The following is a 19723-nucleotide window of genomic DNA, read 5'->3' on the forward strand; positions in this document are numbered from 1 at the left end:
AACCTATGAAAGAGGATAATCTTGTCAGCTAATTGTTGAGTGGTTTATTTTATTGTTTTGTCTTTTATGTTGCATTTGATGACTTTGTTTCTTTTCTTGTAGGGAAGTGGAAGATTTTGCACGAAGGTTAAATTCTGATTGGCCTGAAAGGATGCAAATTTGATCTTTGGGCCAAGACAGAAGACTAGTAACAATTTCTATGAATAGCAATTGTTCAACGCAGCTGTATATAGGTATGTTCTATCTATCTTCTCAATATTCGCGGTGAACCCTACTTGCTGCCTTGTTTTCTATCAGAAGCATCATTAAATTTTGTTGGCATGCACATGACTGGAATCAAGTAGTTATAAGTTACTTCATCACTCTAATGAATATTGAAAGCTACCAAACCCCGCAAGAAATACATGGAAACCGTTTCTTTAATTTGTCTCTTACTTCACGCAAGTTGTTCACGGCTCCTCTTTATATGTACACGTACTATCTCTCATGCATTTCATTCATCACATACAACACTCTCTCCAAAGTTCAAATTAAGACTGAGGGGTGAGAAAGAGAGAATTAATATGGGTGCCGGTCTAGTTGCGTTCCTCTTAATGGTTCTTGTGCAATTGGTCTATGCAGTGATGAACATTACTTCAATGCTTGCAATAGAATCTGGAATGAGCCCTCTTGTCCTTGTTGCTTATCGACAACTCTTTGCTACTGTGTCCATTGCTCCCTTTGCTTATTGGCTCGAGTGATAATTGTATATATACTCTTTCTGGTTTTGTTTTATTTCATATATATAAACAATGCATGCATGAAAGGCTTTGATGAACTTTGAAGCACCTATAACATTCTCACTGTGAGTGTCACCGTCGATATCCCTTTTGTTTTGGTTGATGCATGATTGTGTTATTTATCTATCTATGTATTTATATATGTTTGATGTATATAAATGTAGCTTTGTTTTTGAAATTTGAATGGTATAACCCAAATTTTGTGAGCAGGCAAAATACTTCAACGACGGTCCTTATAAAACCGGTCTTTATAGGTTTATTTACCAACAACGACGGGTGCACGGGCCACCGTCGTTGAAACTTCAAAGAACAACGACAGTGTGCTCACCACCGACGTTGACATACTGCCAAACAACGTCGGTGGTGAGCCCGCCACCGATGTTGAAAGGAAACCCAACAAATACGGGTGTTAGACGTACCCAACATTGAAATAGACCACAACAACGACGGGTCTTCTTTTACCCGACATTGAAATGGACCAAAACAATGACGGGTCTTAGCCTACCCGACGTTGAAATGGACCCCAACAACGACGGGTTCTTCAACATGTGCGTCGTCGAATCATTTTTTATAACGTCTGTTGTTTTATAGGCACTGACGTTGTATTCTGACATTACAAAGACGGATCCTATTATGACCGATGTCGTTGTTGTCGACATACAATGACATCTGGAACAAAGACGGTGTGGGACCCGTTGTAGATACCTATTTTCAACCGATGTAAAAGCTTCTTTTTGTAGTTGTGAGTTATTATTATTATGATTAAAACACAGAGAAAAAAACATAATTTGTATTTAGTGGACAAGATGTTTTCCAAAAATTAAAAATGAATCACTTTTAAATTATCAACTTCCTTGAATGGAAACTTTTCCCCAATTGGAAAGGCTCGTTTCCTCCCTTGATTTTGTTTGTACTTTTAAATGAATCACTTTTAAATTATCAACTTCCTTAAAAATAATTCTTATCCCTCACTGCAAACTCTACATTTATTTCCTATGGACATCACTTGTATGTTGCACCATTTGACCTGGTACACTTGCATTTGGGGTTCGTTCCTCGAACCAACAAACATTTGGAGTTCATTCCACACTAATGCTGGCCAGAGGTAATTTCTAGACCAAATTTGAGACTATAGTTATTCAGTTTCATGCCGTCATTCTATTTTTCTTAAGCATTAGCCACATGTTTAGTAAATCCCCTCTTGAACTTAGTAATTATGCCACCTTAAAAAATGTAGCACAACTCCAACACCAATTACACGTGAGGTTTACATAAAGCCAACCTGCTACTTTCAGCCCATAAGAAAGAAAATAATATGAAAGGATAAAGAACACCAAAATCTCCACTTGTAGTAGCCGGAATAATATAAAGAAAAATAACAAACAAGATCTTTATTCAAAATGATAATGAGAATAACATTCGTACTGTAAACAGAACTTCCTGGAAAATTAGTTACTCTCATGATCTACAGAATACCAAAACATCATTTGGTTACTCTTGCTTTTGTTTTGAAATATATCCCCAGTTAAAATAGCATAGAATGACATCAAATTAACGAAGACGATACAGAAAATTAATTCCTTGTAATTTTAGAGAAGCCAAATAAAATACCCAGTCATCCATATTCTAGAAATCCATAAAATTAGAATAGGCATAAAATTAATAATCGTCTCAAAATCTAAAGGCTAGAATAAGAGCAAATCTTTAAATAAAATTAATATTAGATAAGCATAAAATTAGACCTTAAAGCCTTGAGAAAATTCAAAACAAGTACAAAGGAAACAAAAAACCTAAAATGTGAAATAATTCAAAGACTCACAATTGTTAAAAAGCAAACGATAATAAAAACCATGAAGCCTCAGTGTCTTAGTGTTTGGAAGTTAATCCTTCCAATCATCTCAATATCATTACAAGCCTACGAAAGACATCACTGGCAGCAGCAGGAATAATTTCAGGAAAAAAGCAAGGAATTGTAAAACGATGATAAAAACATACATTTAGAAAAACAAAATTTCGTATGATTTTTATTTTATTTTTCTCAAGAAAAACAGTTGGAGAACAGATCGAAAGTAATACGAGTTGAATTCGCTAAAACAGAAGAGAAACTGAAACATCAAAAGTCACGAAATTGGGAACGAACAATAACTAAACTGACTGAGAGCGAAAAGAGGGACGAACGAGAAAGAGGGGTTGTGGCAACCTTGAACGGAAGTTAAGTGTTGGCGTTAAGGTTCATTACATATAGGGGAATCCATAGGTAAACGAGGGTTTCGGTTCAGTCTAAAATCGTGATTTAAATGTATAGAGGCCCAAATGTTGAATGTTAATGAAGTTTGCCTAAGACCCAATAGATATTGAGGATTACTATTGCCACCCCACCTTTGGTTTTAAAAGGGTTAAAATAATCCCATATTTTGTCTAGTCTTCTATTTTAGTCCCTCCATTTTAAAATATAGAATATTTGGTGTTCTCAGTTTTAAGAAAATATATAATTTTGATTTAATATTAAAATTTGCACATATTTTATTTTGGTTGAATTGAACATTGATCTTATCATATTCATTTAAAATATCATTAAAAATGATTTAACTAATTAAAGTGTAAGAATTAAAAGAAACAAATGTAAATAAATTGAAGATTCAACAAAAATTGTGAATTTTAAAATATTAAGAGACTAAATATCTCTATTAAAAATCGCACTCATAACTTAGTTGAGATATTAGGTTAATGGTCACAAATAAAATTAGTGGATCAAACAGATTATCAAACAAATTACTAAAAGAATCAAAATTTTATATAAGACAAGCCACCTAAGTAAACTTTCAAGCCAGTTAAACCTCCAAATAGATTGGGCTAAGTCTTAATGTAAGATTTATATATCTTTTTCATTCATGTAAATATGTTACTTTTTTATTTTTACTCTTGATAAATTATATTCTTCTTTTTAGTTTCTATAAATTATATTTTTTTTTTAACCCAGATAAATTATATTCATTTTTTGGTCTTTGTTAGTTTTTTCAAAAAATTTAGTCTTTATTGACATCACACTCATGACATAATTTTTTTTTCTAGCGTGACATTCGGTGTCATCAACTGTTAACTTGTCAACTATCATTAGTATTTTTTAACCCCAAGAAATGCAAAAAAATATGTTTGTAAAAGTCTTAATTATATAAAAAATATGACAGCCATTACTATTTTTTACAAAAGGGTATTTAAAAAAAAGTAAAATCTACGAAGAAATATTTGTAAAGTTTTAATTATGAAAATTTAATTACTAATTTTTTAGAATCAAATATTATTTCGAGCCCGTAATTGTTTTTTTACGAGAGCCAGTAATTGTTACTACCAGTTATCATTGTAGCAAGAAAAAGGGAAATGGAATCTTAATTCTTTTATTTTAAACAATATTTTAGACTTTTTTACAAAAATAGGTAAAAAAAAATATTTACATAAAAGTGTAATATGAAAACTATTGGCAGGCAGAACATGGGCGATTTTGCTTTCCTATATGGGTTATTTCTTTAACTGATGTAGAAAAGTAAAATTACCTATATCCCATCAATAATTTCCATACTACTTTTTATGTAAATAGTCCTTTTAACCTAGTTTCGTAAAAGGTCCAATTTTTAAGATCTTCTTTCAATTACGACGGAAAATAACTTAGCTTTTTTGTGAGTCTTTTTCTCTAATATTTTAATTAAAATTTGTCACATCAGCAATAAAAACCAGAGAGATTGTTACCTTTTTATATAAAAAAACAAGAAATATATTAACCAGATATCGAAAGAAGGGAACACAAATAAACAATTGAATAGGTTAATTTAAGTACAAATTAGGAATGCAAGAGGATTAAATAGAGTGAGAGGAGAGACATAATATAGTGACATGGCAGAGTGTATGCATGATTGTGTTTAAGAATTTATATATTATAAATAAATTTTGCATTTGTTATCATGCATATCCAGAATTTTAATATTTTTACATATCGAAACTCATAGCATTATTCTGACATATCATTTGCACATATTTATTGAATATTTTCTTTGATGTATATGTCCATCCATTCTGATATATACATTATTTGCTTTTATATATATACCATGCTATAATATCTTTAAATCTTTATGTGATGATGAATAATTCATAATCATAGATGGACCTTATGAAGTTTTATTGTAATATATAAGATATTTCTTATGAATCTTTGCCTTGATGTGTTTAAAATTTTAATGTTTGTTATCATAAAAATAGGAGGAGATTGTTGAAACCAAAGTCATACAAAGTGTTCAATTTTTTAAATGTTTTAATGAAAACAAAGACGATTAAAATATATGAAATGCAAAGTTTTGTTTTGTTGAATACAAGGGTTTTTGTGACAAAGCTTACATAAAATGCTCATTACTTACTAGACATGACAATGGGACGGGGCATGGACGAATATTGTCTCCAATTCCTGACTCTGACTCCCCAACATGTTCGCATACTCGTACCTGATATCGGGTTAAAATTTATTATCACATCCTCATACCTGTCGGATATCGGGTATCCCCGACCCGTACCTCATTCAAATTAGAAAAATAATTTTTTTTAAAGAAAATATTAAAAATTTGATTTTAGAAAAAATAAATTGATTGTTAAATATTTATTTTTAACTACTTATATATCAATAAATTTATTATAGTTCATGTGTCTACAAAAATCGTTAAAAAAAGAATATTAAATTATGTAAAAATTATAAAATAAAATTAACAAGTAATAAAAATTATAGGCATTTTGATTTTAAATTATGCAAAAATTCTAAAAAATTTAAGTGGTGGGGTTGGTCCGGTTTTGGGGTTGGGGCAGATGTAGTAGTAATCCCATACCTATCAGAAATGAAAGAGAGATGAAAAGAAGTTTGAGGATTCGTTCATTAAAGTATTACAAAGTTGGTTTATTTATAAAATAACTAACTTGAGTAACCAACTAACTTACTCAAATAACTTTAGTAACTAACTAACTACTCAAATAACTTCTAGTAACTAACTGCAACCGCTTAATCGTGATACCCCTCAAGTTGGCGAATAGATGTTAATCATTCCCAACTTGGCAATGAATTTACCAAAAATCCGGGCCTGGAGGTGCTTTTGTAAAAACATTTGCAACTTGGTGTTGGCTCTTGACATGGACAAGCTTGACTACTTTGGACTGAACATATTCTCGGATGAAATGATGATCAATGTTAATGTGCTTGGATTGTTCATGATGAGCAGGGTTTGAAGCAAGACTTATAGTGTAACACCCTCTACCCCTCACATATATATTAATAAAGGAATAAAAATTCAAATATTAATTAAAAATATTTTTAAAACATTTTAAAATACAAGCCTTTCAAATGGGTAAAAGACTCACATTCACTTTCTTCTACATCATATTCAAACTTGTCCAAATAAATAATAAAGTCATCTCGGCTCAAAGAAGGTCATCTAAGTTTCATACAATTAATATAGAACCTATATCCTAATGTCACATCTTATCAGAGCGTGGTGTTCCCGTGTTCTCTAGCATGAGGTTCTTCATAGTCATCCACCTATTCATCTGCTCCCCCAAACACAAAGTTCAAGATCATCACAGGATCCAAACACAAACAACAAACCGGGAGTGAGTTATCGCATTCCTAACTACTAGAGAGAAACAAAACAACATATAGTAGCCAAATACAATTTACTTAGCATATCTCACATTATTTCATCACTTTGTCGTTCAAAATTCACTTTTCATCTGTCAATCACACTTTTCAATCATCAATCACATTACACAAGAATCACACGTTCTGATCAAGACATAATAACACCTCAATTTCATAATGAACAATTAGCAAGCGCATGAGACAATTTATGCTAAGACTCAAGCCTATATGCAATGTGGTACCATGTCAATGAAAAACCTCGTCGGGCGCCTAGGAGTACATGACAAGACAAACCACACGATAGAAAGTCAAGTCACTCTCACTAGGTAATATCATAGGGAGACCAGTCAGGGTCATAGTGTTTTGCGAGAATGCTCCAACCATATGGGATCAACATAGGCTTAAAGGAGCACTCAAACCGTGTGACCCCCAAGGCCTACACTTCGAAGAGTCCGTCAGGGCCTCTCCCTCCTGATTCAGGTCCAACCCAGAAAACATTTTAGCACACAGACTCTATCTATGAACTGTACAAAACACACGACTCCTCAATTGTTCTCAAAATAATTTTAACTCGTCGCCCTTTAAGGGTCTTATCATTAACTCGTCGCCCTTAAAGGGACTTAACATTAACTCGTCGCCCAAAAAGGGACTTAGCATTAACTCGTCGCCCTAAAAGGGACTTAACATCAACTCGTCGCCCTAAAAGGGACTTAGCATTAACTCGTCGCCCTTGAAGGAACTTATGATCGTGTGATTGTACAATTCATAGTTTACAACTCAATGCACATATATATCTCAATCATATACATACTCAATTTATCACATACACTCAATCCCAATCACAATGGTATAATCTCAATTTAACATGTTATCACACCTCATGAATCATATACACTTTACCTATGAACTATGTAATACACACATCTACTCAATTGTTTTCAAGATCATTTTAACTCGTCGGGTTCCCACAGTGGATCCCATCACAATACTCGTCGCCCTTAAAGGGTCTTACAATTGTGTGATTGCACAGTTCATAGTTCACAACTCAATACACACATCTCATCTCAATACACATGTATTTCATCATCCGTCACATGTTCAATTTATCGCATACTCACAGTTTGAATCATCATTTCATAACCTCAACATAACAATTTATACAAAAGATTTTATCACAACATGGAATGTAAAACCTCTGAAATAGTTCCTCACAATTGTATCAAAATCAATTAATCAAAATCACGGGTTAACACAAAAACATCAAGAGCACTCAAGTTTATCAATCAATTCTCATCAGGACATCAATTGGTACATAGAACATAATAATATTGTATTCATAATCATAAAGAAAAATTATAATTCAATAAACATCCCAAAATAAACCCAAATTTAATCCTCTAAGGATCCTTACACATGTTCATTCTAACCCCCAATTGCGATAAACTCATCCCTTACCTCTGAGCGGACTCACGTGTCTTCAGCTAGCGATAGTAACATCTCTAGCGGTTCCCTGAGATTCCTTCAGTTATTCCTCCGACTGTTGCGATAGAATTCCCAAACGTCAGAGAGACGGAGAAGAGATTGAAACCTCCACTTGTACTGTCTTCATGCGATTCCTTTTTCTCCCTCCACGAATATTATCTCGAAAATACCAACGGTGGAAGTGTGTGCAATTGAATTTTGAACAACATATCCAAATTTCATGAAAATCCAACGGTTAACGAAACCGGGATCATAGTTTTACCGAGACAGTTTTGGGTTTCTACGGGAAAATAAAAGGATACAATGCGAAGGGTATTTCTCTTAGCTCAAACATAATATCGAATTCCCAATGGTGAGAATGTTTGGAATTGGGTTGCGAACGTGGTGCTCAAATTTCACGACGATCCAACGGTGAATGAGTCCGAGATCGTCATTTTTCTGAGACAGGTTAGGTGGCTTGCGGGAAAAAGATAGGGTTTTGAGAGAAAAGAGAAAAAACGAAATTGTGAGGCAGAGGAGGCTGGGGAGTCAGTCTGAAAACTGACCTATCATGTTACTATTTATAGCTAGGGGCATTTTCGACCTATTATTTACTCTATTTATTTATTTATTATTTTATAAAAACAAACTTTATTTTATTTTCTATCAAACAAATAAATAAAATACCTTTTTTATTTTCTCTCAAATCATTATTTTAATTAATAATTATATCTCCTTATTTATTTATTTATAAAATCTCATCATTATTTTTAAAATTCTATTTATTTATAAATAAAAATTCTTTTTAATCTAGTTTACGAAAATTGGGATGTTACATATAGCAGATTTATTATCACAAAATAGCATCACAGAGGGTACATTAACTTCAAAGTGAAGAAGTAACTTGCTTAACCAAACAATTTCACTAGTAACAGAAGACAAGACACGATATTCAGCTTCAGTGGATGATTTTGAAACAGTGGGTTCTTTCTTAGAATGCCAAGAAAGAAGGTTGTTTCCCAGAAAGACACAAAAGACAGAAGTGGATCTTCTAGTATCAACATAGTTGACCCAATCAGCATCAGCAAAGGCAATGAGGTTGAGAGAGTTCTAAGTAGGGAAAAACAAACCTTGCATACCAATGAAGGTTTGTCCTACCTTGTCTAATCAGAAAAGTTAGATAAGTAGGATTAATTACAAATCTAGCCCAAAAGCTAATACATGACAAACTCAACTTACATGAATAGATTCAAATACAATGATTTAAAATATTAATGACAAATAAAAAAAGTAAACCAAACGGATTTATAGACTTAAATAAAAAGAATATTTATAATATTATTCTAGCCATTCAAATCAAAGCTATGAATTAGATAAAAAATTTAATTCTTTGTTTACACACTTTTATGACAAAAACCTCTTCTACCAAGATAAAATTAAAAACATGACTTTTTACATAATGTCAAGAATATACCTCAATTATAACACCTGTATCCTATGCATCTTTTGTACGGGTCATAATGTGGCACAAGCATCCTGCATTCCAACATTAGAATTATTACAATATTAGTAAATTATTAAATAATTTTCTTGCCCAAAAAAAGAAGAAGAAAAATCTACAAATCTCTTTATACTTTTGCAACTCAGTTAATAATAGAGTGAGTATTAATTTCCATTCCAAATAGAAGTTAAATTTGTTGCACAAAAAAATCCAAGAATGCATCAGGTTGGCGAAAGCAAACAAATTTAGTATAAAGCAACCTATTTTTTCAATAGGAGAGAAACCCAAATGCAAAACACATACACACCAGCCATAACAGTCGGTTTGAATCTGAATCCTAAAATGCAAAACATAAAAATACTTCTTTTTGTGAGTTGTGAAAGAAGAAGATGAAAACCACAAAAAGGAAAAGAGATGAGAGGCAAAGAAGTACCGAACGACACATTCTTCGGGATCAGCGAGAGGCTACCTTGTGCCCAATTCCTTGGAATTTTCTGCCGCCGACATTGTTTTCTCCAACGTGGCGGCACCATTGTCGACCTGAGGAAAAAAATCAATGTGAATCAGTGATGTGAATTGAGCGAGAAATCGGGTTTATGCAAAGAAATGAAAAAGGAAAAAGAAAAAAACTTTTGACACTTGGGGGGAAGAGAATATACCAAGAACCTTACCAAGTGAAGTGAGCTTCCCCAAGGTTTGCAACCTAGTTTCATAGGAGGCTGGCCTATCGATTTCAAAATCAAATTTGAACACCAGCACGAAACGGTGAAGCCAACCTGAAGAAGAAGCAAGTCGAGTGAGGGACAGAGTAGGAGGAATAAAAAATGCCAAAAAAAATCACCGCAGCGACACGTGTGAAGTTTGGTTGTTCTTTTATTATTAACAATAGATGTGAAGTATAAACCAATGACTTCAAAGTTTTTTTTAATTTTTTTTAAATTATTTATTTAAAGTAAAATGTTATACAACTTAAAATCATCCTATTTTTAAATTAATTTTTAATAATTTTAAATTAATTTTAATTTTTAATTTCTAATATTTTTTAATGTTTTTGATATTTTTGTTACAAATATTAAAAAATAATATTAACTTAAAGTTTATCAAATAATATTAAATTCTTTTAAAATATTTTTAATTAATTTTTACATTTAAAATATATCAAATAAATAATAATATAACCTATTAAGTCATGGTCTATCCCACTTAAAAATTAAAACCAATTTAAAGACTTTGAATTCGTTAATTAGTTTATGAATTTACATAAATTTTTTTAATAAATCATTCACTTTTTACGACTTAAAAAAAAATCAAAATCGTTTATTTTTTATGATATCATTATTAGGAGTCGTAACCCACTTTACAACTTATTCTTATTTAGGTGTTAATTCAAAATTTGTGCCTGTTTGATAAATTACAAATCAAATTACCATCTTTTGTAACTTTTTCTACATGAAGTGGTCTTGAGAAATGGAACCATTGCCCATAGCCCCATTTTTAAAGGCACACCAAAATTTTGCCAAGAGCCCCATTTTAAAAGGCACACCAACATTTTGCCAAGACACTCAACAGAAACTAGTTTTACTTGTTTTGACAGGATACTAAAAAAAAAAACATTATGATAAAATTGTGCCAAGATATACATCAAAAGTTCGGTTTCATTATATATATTAAAATAATGGAAATTAGTTTTTGCCATATTAGGGACATGCAAAAAAAAAAAAAACAAAAAAGTTCCTAGGGGAAACTCACATGGAAAAAATGATAGAGTATAGCAAAGAACAATGCTTATAAAAGAGAACGAGAAGATGTTTGAAGAAGATGACGAGGTGGGGAAAGGGGGTGCTTGAAGAATTGGGGAAAGGGGATGGTAGTGAGAAGAACGAAATGAGGAGTTTGAAAAGATTATTTTCCTTAATGTAATTATTATGTTTTGGAAATTAAGTTGCTTTCTAGTATTTCTTAAAAGTAAAATATGGAAATTATTTTCAGGACATTTACTTATGTCTAAACATTAAAATATTAACGATACTTTTTTCTATATTCTCTTTGTGGCATTCTCTATGTAATTTACTGAAAGTTAATAAAAATTATTAATTTTGATAGTTCTTTTTTAAAATTAAGTAAGAAAATTATTAAATGAAATGTAAGACCTACTCAAATGAATGATATTTTAATAAAATTTAATAAATAATAAAATATGTTAGAAAGAAAATATTTAAGAGAGTGTCGTTAGTATTCTAAGTAAATATGTATCTTAGAAATTACAGTAGTTTTCAAAAAGGATATTATCTTATATGAAAAAGAAAAATACAAACTGAGAGTGCAAAAAATAAAATGTTGGCAAATAGAATCTCCGAAAGCAATTGGGCTTTGGCCCAAAATGTTTCCATTTTGATGCAACACTCCCTCAAACGCAGAAACGAAACAGATAGCTGTTTCTTTCTCTCACGCTACCGCCATCGTTCATCAATGGCCACCCTCAACCTCTCTTCGTTGCAAGCTCTCTCCTCCCATCGTTTATGCTCTTCTTTTCCCCAAAATACCCCTACCCCTTCCTTCAATTTCCAGCTAAAACCCTCAATTAACCCGCGCCCAATTTCTCTGAAACCCTACGTTTCCGAGAAGCCTCGCGCGCGCGTGGTGGCATTGGCCGTGAAGAGCCTCGGCGATACGGAGGCGCTGGCGGTGTCGCCTGAAAATGACGGCCCCGCCGGAGAACTGCCGTCGGGCGCCGGCGTCTACGCCGTGTACGACACGAACGGCGACGTTCAGTTCATCGGTTTGTCGCGGAACATTGCCGCGAGCGTTGCGGCGCACTGGAAATCAGTGCCGGAGCTGTGCGGTTCCGTTAAGGTTAGGGTTTTTCTGGTTTCTGAACTGTGAAATGTGTGAGTATGAACTTTCAATTGTTTATTCTCGTTGTTTCATTTGGTTTTGGTTAGTGAAAAAGTTATGGCTTGGAGAATGGTTTGTTTTGTGTGGTGCCACCTTGGGTTGTTTGATTTATTATTGGTTTAGATGCTTAGGAAGGGTGGAGATGCTTTGCAAACTTCATTTTGCTACCAACGTCCGTTTGCAACGGATACTCAAACATGTTTGGAAGTTGAGTTTTGGAGAAGGAAGGGGACCCCATATATTTTAATTGTAAATTAATAGGGTTGTATAGTGTATAAAATGATTAACAAAATATTAAGACATTTATTTTATGTTAATCTATCAATTTATTTCTTTTATTTTTTAAAAAAAATCTTTATTAGGAATGAAATCGTGGACTAAAGAAATATAGAATTATGCATAGTGAGTATGATTTGCTAAATCTTGCTTGTAGATAAATTTTGGGATGAGATAAATTTTCACTCTGATTTACTATTTTGGTCCTTCCACTGTTTGTATGAGGCACACTTATCTTCCTGCATCCCTTTTCACTCTCTGATATTTTTGTCCTTTCTGGGCTTATAACTTCAGTGCATTGCGATAATAAAAGATATTTTTCATCAGTGAATGAAGCATCTTCTACATGAACATGATCTCTTACAATGTGCTAGCTCAAAATTATATAAACCTCGTAAAATTATACTTGAGAATGTGGATCTTCTTTGTACTATTGGAAGACTACTAAAAAAGATTTGTTTATATATTATAACATTGTGCTATTCTTTTATTTTTCCTGAGGTTAGTTTTGATCCAACCTCATGATAGAACTTATATGAGGTTCTCTATTGATGCTTAGATATTCTACAACTAAGTTTTTGTGTGTAGTTTGTTACTTTGTTTGGAGTTGACCATGATTATTCCAACTTTATTCCTTACTTCCATGAGCAATGCCATTTCAGTAAATTGTTGTACTATTTAACCAAATGAGTTAAGTTCTTTGAGAAAGGTGATTTACTCATCTCATTACACTATTTAACCAAATGAGTTAAGTTCTTTGAGAAAGGTGATTTACTCATCTCATTACACTATTTTGTTTAAAGAAATGGAAAACCATTCAAATGGTCAGAGTAATCATCTTAATCATAACTCACTATCCATGTGTTCTTTTCTTGTTCTTTAAAATGATTTGAAACAATGCAGAATAAAAGCACAGATGACAAACATTATTGGAAGTGATGTGATCTCCTGAAAGCTCCTCTTTTTTTTTAATATATCAATAATAATTTGCTCTGTCACATGCATTGATTCTAATCTAATTATGGTCACTATTCTCCAAATTTCCAGTGATAATGATGGTGTTTTTTTCTTGGTAAAATTGTCTGTTGTAGGCTGGGGTAGTGGATGAACCAGACAGAGAAACTCTAACCCAAGCATGGAAGTCTTGGATGGAAGAATACATAAAAGATAGTGGAAAAGTTCCACCTGGCAACGAATCAGGAAATGCCACTTGGGTCAGGCAGGCACCTAAAAGGAAGCCTGATCTTCGATTAACACCTGGTCGCCGCATGCAATTAACTGTCCCTCTTGAGAACCTCATTGACGGGTTGGTGAAAGAGAACAAGGTAGTTGCATTCATTAAGGGCCCTAGAAGTGCACCCTTATGTGGATTCTCACAGAGGGTGATAGCCATTCTTGAAAATGAAGGAGTAGATTATGAGAGTGTAAATGTGCTCGACGAAGAGTATAATTACGAATTGAGGGAAACACTTAAAAAGTACAGCAACTGGCCCACATTCCCTCAGATTTTTGTGGATGGTGAACTGGTTGGGGGTTGTGATATATTGACCTCCATGTATGAGAAAGGTGAACTGGCTAGCTTGTTCAAAAAATAATTGTGCAAGTTACCTGCATTTGAGCATTCTTTTGAACTTGGGGGATAGGAGTAGAAAGTGGGAGAGGTAAGGGAAGCGTGTAATGCAGGTTATTTAAACTCTGTTGTATGAATTAATCTTTTAGATACAAGGGGAGAAAAGAAAAAAGGAAAATTAGTTATGTATATTTGATTTTTATCATAGTACAAAATGGTTGTCTTTTTCATTTACGGTTTGTGCATAAATTTGATATGCATTTTATCCAAGACTTTTGAAAGAATAATGAGACCTTGCTGAGCATATTAGTCATTTCCTTTCAAATTAGTTATCCAGGACTTTTATATATTATTTGTGATCCGTTTTTAATAACAATCTTATGTATATGATTGATTCTTTTATCCTTTCAAAAGAAAAATGATTGTTTCTTTTATAAGCGATTATATATTATCTGGGATAATAACAATCAAAGGAAAAAAAAAAAAAAAGATCAATCAGACCAAAAAGGTAGTGGGGAAGGCTAACTCCTTATATTTTTTCATGATATTGGTGTGAGAATATTTATTAATTTTGTTGATAATTAATTTATTAGGAATTTGGTTAGTTCATCTTTAGTGGAGTTTTTTTTAATCGTGTTTTTTTATCTATAAATATTGAAATTAAAATCTTATTTAATAAGATCAAATATAGTATCACTGGAATGCATAAACCCAATATCAATGAACAGTCTTGTAGAACAGCAAGCAATAATGATTTATGAGAATATTAAATTCAATTTTTTCATTTATTTTTATTTTCACTTTTACCCTTTGAGAAATTTTTTTTGTCTTATTTTCTTTTCTTATAAGTACTTATCAAACAATTTATCTCAACATGATCTTATTTATAATATCTTCTTTTTGAGATATTATCTTATAATATCTTATTTATAATAACTAAAAACTATAATTTATATGAAATTATAAAATTTAAAAAATTAGAAGAAAATAAATTTATACAATAAAATAAAACATAGGATTAAAGTATAATTATAAATAAGAAAATTATTTATTTAAAAATATACATAAATTCTTATGAAGGCAAACTATAAGTGTATCCACAATTATAAAATGTTAACCTAATATTAATAACTAAATAATCATAATTTAGTTCAGGTCTATCAAGCTTACAAGACTTTTTAATAAACCTAAGCCTGGTTTATTTAATCTAATAGGCTTTTAAAAAAATCTGAGCCTAACTTAGAACAGTTCAAGCCAGACTTTATGTAGGCAAGGTTGTAAACTCCAGTAGGTCGGTCAGGCCTATTTCCACCCTTACCAATAAGCGATAATTTGGTTTTTTTCTTCTGAGCGATAATTGGGTGCTGAAGATAAAAATATTGACCAATGACCAATCAGATTAATTTGTCTGTGTTCGTACAATTCTTCTTCGTACAATTTAGCATTTTTCTATTTAAAAATAATATATTAATATTAATTATACAATGACATAATTTTTTCAAAAAAATTATGACATATAAATGAAACATTTGATATTTTAAATTATTTTTTATTATATTTATTGGAATAAATTACAACAATATTTCCTAAAGTTTCATATAATTACAGAAACATTTTCTATTTTTTTAACCATCACATTCATCTTCTTGTAGGAAATGTTAATGCAAAATTTGTCAAATGTTAAGTCAATGCTAATTAGGCATGAAAATAGGCTTAAGTTTCCAAAAGGGACCACTGACCTAGCCTACGTTAGGTCTAAATCAGACTTTATAGGTTATTTAAAAAGCCCTTTAGGCCATTTAAAAAGACTTTATGTCATTTTATTTAAGTAAATATAAATTATAACCATATATTTAGTATTATTATGTTAAAATTATTATAATGTGTCATAATCATATATTTGTTTATCTTTTAAAAACAGTACAAATATCGATCTATCCTCCTACATAAAGAGTCAAATATATAAATTTATTGAGTGATAAATTTATGATTTAATTAGAGGTCATATTACCAAATAGATTTTTTAGCTAAGTTACCTTGAAGACAATAAACTTATACCATATTAATGTGTTACACTTGATTTTTATAAAACTTAATTTGTTTATTTTCACATTTGTCAGGTGAATCCTCAAATTTTATGGGTCCAAGGTGAAAAATTAAATTGAGTCATTTTATATTTAAGTATTTGAAATATATGTATATATTATATAAAAAATTTAACACAGTTTTATTAAAAATGACATGTTTTCTACATTAAAACAACAACATGACCTTCATAAATCTCAAAATGATATATTATATTTTTGTTCAATTTACTCTTATGTTTTCATATATCATTCAATTTGTTTCTAAAATAATTACATAACATAAATCTTTATGCATAAGATAGACATGACAATGAGACAAGTCGGTGATAGATTTGACTCTCCCTATCTTCATCCTAACAGAAGACAAGATGAGTTCATCTTTAAAAAGGAAGATTTATATTTTTTAAATCCATCTCCATTCCGGTTGGGCGCTACAGATTTGGGTAAAATAGTGAGAAATTTGTCACACTTTTTATAACTTAGATTTATTTATATATTTATAATTTAATTTAATATCTTTCTCTCAAAGAAAATATTTTAGTTCGTTCATTATTGCCTATCATCAACAAAATATCATTTTCTATTAAATATTGCATATGTTTTTGTTCTTTACTAAAATACTAATATTTAGTTTTATTCATTTATAATTGGTGTTTTTGTTTGTGTTTATTATTTTGTTAAAAATAGAAATATTTTAAATCTATTATCATAAATCAATTACATATTGATATGTTATATTGAGCTAAAAAAATCATTCAGTAAGAACCTATGAAGGTAATACATAAAAAAGAAACTAACAACCAATATAATAATACTTTTTAATCATATTTCTTAATTTAAATAAAAAGAGACATGAAATAAAATAATTTTAATTTAATTATAAAAATAAAATAAATAATATAAAAGATATTAAATGACTTTAATTCTTTTAAATGTTAGGTCTCCTTTTAGCCGTAGGTACTATGTCATTGCACCTCCGAACAAGGCTCAAGGTCAGCCTTGACCTTTGTTTGATGCTTTGAGTAACAACAATTTGATTTTTATAAATTATAGTTTGGTTCACATAAAATTTTCTCAATGATTTATGGCCTATTGTCCAATGTAAAGAAAAGTTGGACTTATATAAATCTTTAATATAATTAAGTAGGCTAACAAGTCAAGTTAGACTTTCAAATAGGTTAAGTCAGGCCTAAAAATAAAGCATATGATAAGTAATAGCCAGAGTCAAAGCTTAGTTTTTTAAATAGACTAGACCTATTTAACCAAAGCCATGTTCACCCAAGCTTATTTTCACCCCAAATGTTAGTGGAATATTTTCAAACATACAAGGGAATGCATGACTTGTCTTGAGATTTTTGGTGTCCTGAGCGAACTGAGAAAATTATACTATCGTAATTATTTGAATTTTATCCTTCTTGCTTTTTTTTTTGGGAAAATCATTAATAATTTGTTCATAATCAAGATTTTTAATCAAATAGTCATATTAATAGAAATCAAAACAAGTTTATTTAATCTAGTTTGTGACATAGTTTCAAGTTGGATTTTAACTATTTCAAATTTGATAAATTAGCTAATTTTAGTGTATTTAAAAGTAGCAACAATAGTTAATATTGTTTTATAAGTTGTGCATGCATTGTATTTTTTGGTTCACGAACTTTGTTTACGTAATTATAATAACGCTAATAGCAATGGAAGAAAATAATATGTCATATTCTTCTCTTTTATATTCAACACCATACCTAAATTGTCGATTCTTTTTATCAAAATTGTGAATAAATTTTAATGATAAGTGAAAACATCACCATTTATTGATGAATTACTCATATTGTTCCCCTAAAAAAATGATTGAAAATTATTTTATTTTTTAAATAATTTAAAAATTATATAAAAAATTTATTTTAATATTTATATAAAAAAAATTGACGACCCTCTAAAAATGGGATCTTGGGCCGTCGTCCAATGATTTTAATACATTTTCAAATTTACTCTTTTTCTACTAAATCTAGACTATCAAAGTTTTTACACTTACTTTCTTTAACTTATTATGCATATTTCTTATATTATTATTATTTTTATATTTAAATTAAAAAATACCTATGTATTGTAGAATTCCTTAAGAGTGTGTTTGGATAAGGTAATTTAACTAGGTAATGTATTTTTTATAGGGAATTAAATTGTTTTTTTTTTATTAAAAGTAATTGTTTGGATATTTTAGTAAAAGGAATTCAAATTTTAGAATTTTAAAAGGGATTTTAGTTAGTTGAAAGAATAGAATTTCAAATTCTATCTTCAAGAGAGTGGTGAATTTGGAAATTATGTGATTTGAGAAGGTTGAATTTCAGCAACCACTTAAGTTCTAACTCTGCATACTAACGTTAAAAGTCATACGCAGTGTCCACAAATTATCCATTGAAGACAGGGATCGAATTAAAATCAACAATAGTACAATAGAAATAGCCAAAAGTAATATGAGATATGGATAGAGAAGAAAAAGGGAGGCAGATATTATTGACAGATTCATGGATGAAGACGGAAGAGGCACAACGCTTCCACTTAGGATCAGAATCGGGGAAAATCTGGCCAATATCAGGAAGACCTAGCGCCCCTAGAATCGCATCAACAATGCAGTGAAGCAGAACGTCACCATCAGAATGAGCCTCGCAACGTCTATCGTGGGGAATGTTGATTCAACCAATGATTAAGGGATAACCGGGTTCCAAACAGTGGAGGTCAAAGCCGTGACTAATATGAAAGGGAAGAAGCTTGGAGGGAGTGGCGGAGATCGAAGATTTGTCGACTTGGATGGAGGTGGTTGGGGTTGAATGAGACTAAGACGGGTCTAAGACGGAGAGAGAGGAGAATTTGGGTTTGACTTGTTGGTTTTGGTTTGAAATCTGGGGCTGCCATTTGGTGGTAATTCTGTGATTGTTGAAGAGAGAGACTGTATCCAAACACAGAATTTAAAAAATGAAGGAATTTAAATTGAAGCATTTGAATTCTTAGAATTTTAAATTGCCTCATCCAAACACACTCTAAAGATTTCTTCAAAACAAGATATAAGGTACTAAGCTCAGTCCCTATAAGAAAGATTTCGAGTTTGAACCTTGTTGGTAGAAAAGTATAACCTTTTTCAGACTAAATGTTTTAATGACTACAAACTTTTAAGAAGAAAATGATAAGTCCGTTAGACTTGTGCTACTAATGGTATACCTTAAGTAATTTCAAAGAGACAAGACTTAATCAAAAAACATGTAGAAAAGATGGAAACAATGCACAAAAGTTTCTTAAAATCGAAGACCGTCCAACTTTAGAAGAAAGAAACCTAAATCAAAAAGGGAAATAATGCATTTTATGTCAGAGTGCATATATCAAAAGCTAAATATGACTAGAAGCATGAGTCAGGATGTAACTTAAGTCAAGGGGGAGTTATCAAAAGCTACACATGACATAAAGATCATCAAAAGATGCAGTGCAAATGACAAC

The 19723-nt window shown here is 31.2% G+C and overlaps 1 protein-coding gene across 1 annotated transcript; it reads left to right on the forward strand.

Moving 5' to 3' along the window:
* Positions 1 to 11782: 11782 nt before the first annotated feature.
* LOC100790493 (bifunctional monothiol glutaredoxin-S16, chloroplastic) lies at positions 11783 to 14383 on the forward strand. The gene is made up of 2 exons (XM_003516912.5): positions 11783 to 12265; positions 13675 to 14383. The coding sequence occupies exons 1-2, from the start codon at positions 11807 to 11809 to the stop codon at positions 14176 to 14178; spliced, it is 963 nt and encodes a 320-aa protein (XP_003516960.3). The 5' UTR covers positions 11783 to 11806; the 3' UTR covers positions 14179 to 14383.
* The last annotated feature ends 5340 nt before the right edge of the window (positions 14384 to 19723 follow it).

The sequence above is a fragment of the Glycine max genome, chromosome 1, assembly GCF_000004515.6.
Source record: "Glycine max cultivar Williams 82 chromosome 1, Glycine_max_v4.0, whole genome shotgun sequence".
NCBI lineage: Eukaryota > Viridiplantae > Streptophyta > Magnoliopsida > Fabales > Fabaceae > Glycine > Glycine max.

Coding starts and splice junctions, on each gene's coding strand:
- LOC100790493 (XM_003516912.5), top strand. CDS start 11,807: ATGCAACACTCCCTCAAACGCAGAAACGAAACAGATAGCTGTTTCTTT. Junction 12,266..13,674: donor AGCTGTGCGGTTCCGTTAAG/GTTAGGGTTTTT, acceptor TGTCTGTTGTAG/GCTGGGGTAGTGGATGAACC.